General features: G+C 36.9%; 1 protein-coding gene across 1 annotated transcript in view; it reads right to left on the bottom strand.

The window, feature by feature from the left end:
• The window catches only part of LOC121371842, a 72,328-nt gene continuing 62,263 nt past the window's right edge, over positions 1–10,065 (bottom strand). Inside the window, 6 exon segments of the mRNA XM_041498042.1 lie at positions 1–4,833; positions 5,418–5,579; positions 6,072–6,138; positions 6,376–6,603; positions 8,973–9,163; positions 9,592–9,729. Of these exon segments, the coding sequence (XP_041353976.1) occupies positions 4,684–4,833; positions 5,418–5,579; positions 6,072–6,138; positions 6,376–6,603; positions 8,973–9,163; positions 9,592–9,729 (936 nt within the window). The 3' untranslated portion in view covers positions 1–4,683.

Here is a 10,065-nt window from a genome sequence, read left to right as displayed (position 1 = left end):
GACGTATCACTTTGATATGTTCTGAAATATTTTTAACCATATGGGTAATAATTTACATTACTTGCAATTAATTTTAATGTAAAAACATTTATTCCCAAACTTTTCAGTTAGTAAAATGTTTAATGATCAGTCATAACAAACTAGAGAGTACCGGTATGTTGGGCAGTATATAGCAATTTCAAAATGATAATATAAAGGATGCTGACTTTGACAGCCATTTGCTGAGGATATTCGTAAAACCATTCACTTTTTGCAAATGATCAACAGTTATAAGCTGAAATGTGTAAAATATTAGTCAGAAACTAAGTACATGTCTACAATATATTGTAATCATCAAAATATCTGGCAGTAATCAAATTGCTAGATTGAAATAGTTGGCAGTAATCCGTGTATAAATTACATATTTTAATTACAACAGATCTGGCATCAATCGGTTGCTAGCCTCTAATATATTTAAAGGTTAACTTCACAATAAATTTATGAACTATGAATGTGTAATCCATAAAGTGTCTTAGAAAATACCCAAGCTAAACATCCCAAACTCTGTTCGAAAACAAGGATAACCATCTGTGACATCACTATCAGTCACTTTCTATGTGTCACTACACAGCTACACATGGGGTAAATCATACAAATTATGTCAATATACATAAAGCCATCTTCTAATATTTGACTCTTGTTTTGTCTAGTTTTAATTTTACTTTATTATAAAGTTAACCTTTAAAGTTAATGTGATACTCAGATTTTGTGAGCCGCATTCTTGCACATTAAATAAGAGCACAGACTAGGACCTACATGCTTATAATAATAACATGCTGGCAGCACTGGTACTACTCTAAATAATCAGTCACAAAGGTACATAGTAGTTTAAAAACATTGTAGGTTATTTCAAATAAAACATATAATTTCTCACTGAACACTGAATGCCTTGTTGGTTGGTCGGATGTCTGTATAGAAGTTGAAGACAGTGTCTTGATTTGGCCTGTAGACCTGTACAGGCACTTTGACGATCCTGGCTTTTTGGGGAGAGAGAAGGATGGGACATACTGGTAATCCAATAGTTACATGCTTGCCTGATGTATGGTCTCTCTAGGGTTATTTCTCATTCCAGCCAGTGCTCCACGCCTGGTGTACTAAAGGCTGTAGCCAATAGAGTGCTGGCAGCAGGCTTTCTCTTTAATTGTCTATTTGGTTCTTAATTATACGTACATCACAATATAACCATCGTTAAAATGTGTTGAGTGTGTCACAAAATGAAACACTTCCTTCTTGATCCTGCCTTTTGTATCTTTCAAAATTCAAAACTTTTTAACTGATAACAAATATTTTGAACATTCTGACTTGTGGAGTGCCAGACAAATTTATCAGACATACATTGTACATGACCAGATGTGAAAAGCATATTCCTGTCAAATTGTAAGTTTGAGATGAAAAACCCTACAATGTTGTAAAAGGACATGTAACTTAATAATCTTCACTTAGTGTTGGTAAGACACTAGACCCAAGTTCAGCCAGCAAATGTTTTACTAATGTCCGCAAACTATTTGAGTGGTAATTCGGTTTACTGAGTAGCGAAAAAATGAGTCTAGCGAACGTTAGCGACAAGTGGTTAACTGAACTTATGCCCGAGGACATAATAACTGTGTAATTAAGACAACCTGTAGTCAGTAGTAACTACTATCACTTTTACTTCACTACTCTAAAGAGAAAACAAGAGGACATAGTAAGCAGGTGACTAGGACAATTTAGCACTACTGTCACTATTGCATCACTATTCTCTACTGAAGAAACTAGCATATCTTAATCATGGCAGATATTTGGCTTACAGCAGATAAATAAACAATTTAAAAATTCACCTACTAAAAGCAAGATACCATCTTGAATTATAACAAATAATAATGCTGTCAGTCACAGCCACTTGCTAACAATTTTATATAAACACATATATTAAATATATAAATAATTCCACAAATATTGCACTTTTAGTTCAGTACATAACATACAACATCGCAAATAATTATAAATTCAACCCATAAAATTATGTACATCTGAAATAATATTTACAATTGAATGCATTTCTATACTAAATATGTATAAAAACTTGACACAAGGCCTGTTGTAAATAACACATTAACTTATGATAAAACGATTGGTGAAAAATGAATAGCAAACTACCACTATCTATATATTCACACACATATTTCACTTAAGCATGATCTAGTGCTCATTAAATCAAACATACAAGTTATATCAACACACTGAAACATTCGCCATGTTTGAATATGTTGGGATTTTAAAAATTATTATTTATGTCAAATCTCCCTATCACTGATTTAATACTATGCTTAGTTTGTCCTGCTTGGAGCACAGTTCCACCTGTTAAAATTGACATGTACAATTACCACCTATCTACCACAGATATGCCAGAACTGTTTTTGTACATACAAAGGCATACAGTATTTTTATTCTAAATATGTAAAAGCCATTTGTTAACTATGCTTATCTTATACTGCTTCAATAGTATATCAAAATTCTGTAACAAAAGCAACACATTAAAAAATCAATGAAACAATTTGTTTAAGTCCTGAGCAATGTGTAAGATGTTAGTTACAAATCCTCATCTGTACATATACAGTTATTGCAGCTAAGGATAACTGTAATGCAAGCATGGTATTCAAATGTGTTCAGAAAGATTAAACTGACACTGATGAGTCTTAACTACTGAATCGATCACTGAATGCAATCCACTCTAAAAGTATCAGCTTTACCACATAGATAGTGGACATGCTGCTGGGCGACTGATGTAAACAAATACAGATGGAAACTCAAGATAAAGAATCTATGTCCAGTTGAACTATACAGCACACACAAACAACTTCCAAGCAATCGAGAAAATATCATAAACAAGTAACTTCATATAAACACATCTTACCAGCACAAAAACCCCACTTACAGCCTTCATGTTAAACATCAAAATCAAGCACTCTTAAAGATACATGCAAATGCTATATATAATTTGTACTGAAATATATTGTATTGCAGTATTACAACATTCACATTATTGCAACAACAATGAATTTTTACTGTTTATTTTTAATACATTACAGTTGCATTCTACCTTAATTAGCAGTATAACCATTTCTTACAAAATAAAAAACACAACAATTACATCAATATCATAAATTGTGCAAGTAATCCTAAATTACTGATTATGGTAATGACTATCGTCTAAAAAGCATGATGTGGATGATTAAAGAACGTCACATAAATGAATGTCTGTGTACATGAGTTATAAAATGTTAGCAGTTACTCGACACTATGTACATGTGTTATAAATTGTTAGCAGTTACTCGACACTATGTACATGTGTTATAAAATGTTAGCAGTTACTCGACCCTATGTACATGTGTTATAAAATGTTAGCAGTTACTCGGCACAATGTGACATCCATTATAAAATGTTAGCAGTTACTCGGCACAATGTGAAGTGTTGTTGTTGAGCAGTATTCAATGAAGCACCACAATTCTAGGGGAGATAAGTTGAATATTATGAGGCGTTGGCAGCGTAGTGTCCCTGAGACATTTTTCTTTGGCCGACTCTACCTGGACATTAAAGGATGAAATGGAGATCACAGAATCAGATACAACCACTCATAAATCAGCAGTTGCTGCTGCCAAACCAACTATACGATCACTTTAGCTTAATTTCCATTCTACATATGTACAATTATGTCATTTTCAAAGCTCCAGTTTACCCGATACAACAAACTAAGAAGTGGTTACACTTATTATGGCTCACAGAAAATAACACTATGTCAAAAAGCAGAAAGCTATGGATGTGTTTGAAGTCTGTGTAAGTAAAAGGTGAACTAATACGTCATGATACGTGGTTCAGTGTGCTGTCGATAAAAGGCACTTTGAGAACTATTCAGGACTGGCACTCGTAGGTTTGGACTGTTTTGCCATCAAATTGACATGTGAATTGATGAACATTTACCCTTCAAAGACAAGCACTGTATTGGTACAACAAAATTAGAATCCAAAGTATTCATAGAATAAGTAAATGGATGTCACAATCACACTATCAAATGCATTACAGCAAAGTGGATGTTGTCCCTGTAGATGAATGTCAGCCTCCTGTAATTAGGTATGTGTTCTAGAACCCACTAGTATCTGCTGCATGCGAGTCTGCCAGCTGGCTATAGTTAACGTTTTGGTGTTCATTAACCCACTAATGAGTCTGGATTTGGTACCCAGGACTAGAAACAGCAGCAGGTGGTAATCAGCAGAGACCAGTCATGAAAGTGTTTGATACATTTCCTGGGAACATTCCCATAGTGGTTTATTTAAAAGTGTGCACATGCAAGTGGTGTGAACTATTTTCACAACAGACATGGATATCTATTCTAAACAAATTTGTTCACCGAGGAAAGCCAGGAACATCAACAGTAATAATAACTGGAATCAGACAGATGTGCAGATTAACTTCAGCAACTTATTTGAAATTGATATCTATCAAAAATAGAATCATGTCATTTTGTGTAGGTGTTATAACACATAGGTCAGAAAGTGTTACTATATCTTGGTATGCGTTTCAAACAGCAGGTTCTGTCTGATCATTGGCAGTGTAATGCTCTCTTCTGGAAGACAAGATCCCAGCCACTAGAGGAAGGACCGAGACAGATCAAAACTCAAGAGCTTTCTCGAGCATCTGTCGATGGTACTCTGCCTTGTTGTTGTCATTGTGTGCTAGAACCCGTCGAAACAGAATGGAGCAGTCAGTGGAGATGCATGGCTGAGTGGCATCCTGGCTTCCCATGCAGTTGTAGCAGACCTGGAACATAAGGGAATCGATCACAAGGTGCACAGTAAATATCTTTATTGTGAAACTTTACCTTTAGCAAACTGACCAGGCTACAGATTTTCAAAGCTATCTTAGCCATATCATATAACAGTCGTAAGCCATGACGTCACCACGACACTCTCGCCATAGACTACTATAGTTTTACAATAGCTTCAAAAATATGGGCCCTGCTCATTACTAGAGTTTCTTTAGAATTGTGTAAAGTGAATGAAAATCTAACTGCAATCCGATTTCATGACACTCTGGCTTAGTCACGATAAGATCTACCTTAATAGCTCTTACATGAGTCAACCTTATTACTTCAGGTTATCTTGTCGAACGAAACATTATTTGCTTTAAGCTGAAGTTACCTTGTTTAACATTTGATCACATTTTATTTTGGTTACACCTACTGACACGGATGAAGTTAGATGTAGCAATGGCAAGTTTCCTACACACTATCAAAATAAGCAAAACCTCGTAGTTAAACCTGCCAAGATGTCCTTGAATAAATGTCTTTTCCTTCCTGTTACAAAGCAGAAAGCCTGACTGGGCTGTGACCTAATCTGATTTACCTGACCCAATGTGTCGTGGACCCTGGCACACAGCCTGGTGTTCTCCATCAATGTGACGGCCGTCATCTGGCAGTCAGACAGGCATGTCGGACAGATGGGCTGCTTCGACTGCTCGTCACAGATCGGGCAGTTGGTCGTCACAAAATACTGAGAGATCGTTCCCTGTCAACATAATCATTACAACTGTGTATACTTCCAATTAATGTTGGGAAATGGATGAAATTTTTTCATGAATCACTAGTGTGCACAAACTGATTAATGATCAATAAATAAGCTATTAAAATGTATGTGGTACCTCGGCATACTAAATCAAGGTACTTTATGCCAATCATATTTATAAGAGGTGATTTATAATTATAATTTTTTTTAATAACTTTTATTGTTCAAATAATTAACATGTTTATATATCTCAAATATTATATAATTTCCTCATGTATCACTGTTGCAGCAAGAACTACAAAACTAGCAGGGAAGTAACTCTGTATTGGATTGTATTCAATCATAAAACGTGTACCTGATTAATTGATCGCATGAGTCAAGTGAGCAAACATCACTATTGTCTTTCTCTTTATTTCGTAAACTGATTATTCTATTTTGATATATCAAATAAGACAACTAATAAAACTTGTACTATGTACTAGAAATAATCCTTACTTTCTTATTATCTGCTCCCACAACTGACTGTGGCACAAATCGGATTACCCTTGGTATTTCTTGGTACCTGAAAAATAGATTTATTTTAACATTATTCCTGATACACAGGAAAAATATGCTATATGCCAAAACTGAAAAAAATAAAACTAATAATAATTCTAATGAGTAAAGCACTAGCTGACAAGCTTTAGGATATCAAATACGACTTGATCCAGACAGAGGTATTTACAAACACAGGCAGGCTCGAAATCTAAAGCATGATGAACTATATATATATATATATATAGAAGCAATACGGACTTACCAGGTAAAGACGTCGATGCCCAGGAGGGAGAACATTCTGCCGAGTGGAGGCAGGATCTGTTTGGTGATGTAGTAGACACCGTTGATCCGCAGCGTGGGGTCTCGCAGCAACTCGAGGGGTTGTCTCACCAGCTGGATGAGCGGCAGACCGGGACTTCCGTACACGATCACGTACGGCACTCGCTCGCTCACCCTCGGCTCACCACGACGGTCCTGGCGCAACAGTTTCCTGGCAAACCAAACACAACAAGGGTTCTCAGAGTAGTGCTAAAGTAACACATGTCATCTACCAGGACCAACAAATTTTCATATCTCCTAAGTTCATGGGCTATAATTCAGTCAAAATGGGCAACTCCTCATAAGAGTCAAACTTTACCTATAGCTCTACATGACAAAGCTATACATAAAATTTCAGTTCAATATATTGTGGCATTGTCAAAAAGTCCAGAAAACTATGTTTGGAAATAAAACTGTAAGAGCCTGTTTTAGTCTTACATGCATGTAACTACATACATTTACAATGCTTAAACACTTGCATTTTAAGAAAAACAGGCGTCGTAAATCTGGACCTAAAAGTTTGACATTCAACATCTACTAGAGGAAATACATTTTTGAGGTCTGTGCTTCTAAATCTTTAGAGTTTGAACTTCAAGTTAACATTATAAACACAATATCTACTCTAAAAGAAAAGATAAACAATTTCCAGGCCCATACTGGGAAGGGGTTGCGGAGGGGGCAGAAAACTTGTGCATTTATACCACCCATGGGAACATCCTATTATGCCCACTGTAAAAAAAAAGAAGGAAAAAAAAAGAAATGTCTACTTTCCCATAGAATTCCTGTTATGTGCAAGATTTAGGTCATTCTTTTTTTCTTCAGAGCTGGTCCAATATATTCCTCTGAGGTACATTAATTTTGTTTGATAGCCTACAGTAATAAATACATAACTATTTCGACAGCTAATACACATATGCTCCAAGTTAAATAATACTGACCTCCCATTCTGATAGGATTGCATATAAATGGATTTAATAACTAGTACCTGGCTATTTTTAGAGCCAGAACACTTGCCTACAATTGCTCTACAATTGTTTATAAATAAAGTTGGTAGCTTGTAGTTTTAACCACCTGGTTATTTCTCCATTTGGTACATGCTCTCAGTTAATTGTAGCAGTAGTAGCACTACGTACCTGGCTATTTCTAGCTCTGGCACACATGTTCTCAGTTAATTGTAGCAGTAGTAGCACTACGTACCTGGCTATTTCTAGCTCTGGCACACATGTTCTCAGTTAATTGTAGCAGTAGTAGCACTACGTACCTGGCTATTTCTAGCTCTGGCACACATGTTCTCAGTTAATTGTAGCAGTAGTAGCACTACGTACCTGGCTATTTCTAGCGCTGGCACACATGTTCTCAGTTAATTGTAGCAGTAGTAGCACTACGTACCTGGCTATTTCTAGCGCTGGCACACATGTTCTCAGTTAATTGTAGCAGTAGTAGCACTACGTACCTGGCTATTTCTAGCGCTGGCACACATGTTCTCAGTTAATTGTAGCAGTAGTAGCACTACGTACCTGGCTATTTCTAGCTCTGGCACACATGTTCTCAGTTAATTGTAGCAGTAGTAGCACTACGTACCTGGCTATTTCTAGCGCTGGCACACATGTTCTCAGTTAATTGTAGCAGTAGTAGCACTACGTACCTGGCTATTTCTAGCGCTGGCACACATGTTCTCAGTTAATTGTAGCAGTAGTAGCACTACGTACCTGGCTATTTCTAGCGCTGGCACACATGTTCTCAGTTAATTGTAGCAGTAGTAGCACTACGTACCTGGCTATTTCTAGCGCTGGCACACATGTTCTCAGTTAATTGTAGCAGTAGTAGCACTACGTACCTGGCTATTTCTAGCGCTGGCACACATGTTCTCAGTTAATTGTAGCAGTAGTAGCACTACGTACCTGGCTATTTCTAGCGCTGGCACACATGTTCTCAGTTAATTGTAGCAGTAGTAGCACTACGTACCTGGCTATTTCCAGCTCTGGCACACATGTTCTCAGTTAATTGTAGCAGTAGTAGCACTACCTACCTGGCTATTTCCAGCTCTGGCACACACGTTCTCAGTTAATTGTAGCAGTAGTAGCACTACGTACCTGGCTATTTCTAGCTCTGGCACACACGTTCTCAGTTAATTGTAGCAGTAGTAGCACTACGTACCTGGCTATTTCCAGCTCTGGCACACACGTTCTCAGTTAATTGTAGCAGTAGTAGCACTACGTACCTGGCTATTTCCAGCTCTGGCACACATGCTCTCAGTTAATTGTAGCAGTAGTAGCACTACGTACCTGGCTATTTCTAGCTCTGGCACACATGCTCTCAGTTAATTGTAGCAGTAGTAGCACTACGTACCTGGCTATTTCTAGTGCTGGCACACATGCTCTCAGTTAATTGTAGCAGTAGTAGCACTACCTACCTGGCTATTTCTAGCTCTGGTACACATGTTCTCAGTTAATTGTAGCAGTAGTAGCACTACGTACCTGGCTATTTCTAGCTCTGGCACACATGTTCTCAGTTAATTGTAGCAGTAGTAGAACTACGTACCTGGCTATTTCTAGCGCTGGCACACAGGCGCCCGGCTTGTATCCCGCCATCCCGCGGTACTCCTTGGCAAACACGCAGTCCTGGATGGACACTTTGCCCTCCATCAACTTGTTACACTGTCGCTGCACGTACTGCTTCACCTGCGACATGTCACGGCTCGTGAACAGCAGCTTGATGGACCGCTCCAACACCTGCACAGTAAAAACACCCATTTTAACATGATACAAACACATTTACAAGCTTGGTTTAAAACATAACTGCTTATTTATACATGTCATATGACGACTTTGAACAGCAGTGTGAAAGATTACTGCAGAAACCTGCATACTAAAAAGAGTTTAGTTTCAACTCAGTGGACACAAGTTTGCAAACCTTGTTAAAATGTAACTGCTTATTTTAACAAGAATTTGACATTCATTATACACGTAACATCATTACTTGTGAATTGCAGACTGCTACACAGCCTGTGCATTAAAAATATTCTCAGTTTTAATTCAAATCTAACTACAGATTGCCCTTAAATATGACTGCTTAAAATATTTAATTCTTTGCAAACATCTAATAGATTTAGAGAACAACTATTTATATAGGGAGAAAACAATGTGAACGAAATGATTACCTTTGAAACCGCTGCACAAGCATCTCGCCTCACCGTCTCAATACCCTTAGCATCGTAAACCGGGTCTTTCTGATCGGGATTTTCGTACATGAAACCCACATACCGTTTCTTTGTTTGCAGAACACATGGCAAATACACCTGACATTAATAAAATAGAGGAATTAGTTATTTCTACTTGTCACTAATAAAACAGAGGTTTTACTTCCAGTTTTAGTACAGTCAGACACTAGTAAATAAACACAACATTAAAAAACAATCAAATTATACTGTTATAAATCTTAATTAGGTCATTAGTGAAAATGGGACTACATAAACCACACAACAACAGAGTAAAATACAGGACAGAATAAAATTTAAAATACTATTATTAAAAAACATGAGTGGCAATGTTAAAAATAATTAAATGTTTTAACAATATCTGTTAAAACTGACAGAGAAATTGTTTAAATGTCCAGTTACAAATACTAGATTGAT

The sequence above is a fragment of the Gigantopelta aegis genome, chromosome 4 (assembly GCF_016097555.1).
Source record: "Gigantopelta aegis isolate Gae_Host chromosome 4, Gae_host_genome, whole genome shotgun sequence".
Taxonomy (NCBI): domain Eukaryota; kingdom Metazoa; phylum Mollusca; class Gastropoda; order Neomphalida; family Peltospiridae; genus Gigantopelta; species Gigantopelta aegis.
Note: the sequence above shows the minus strand (reverse complement) of the source record. Positions and strands in the feature narration are given on the sequence as shown.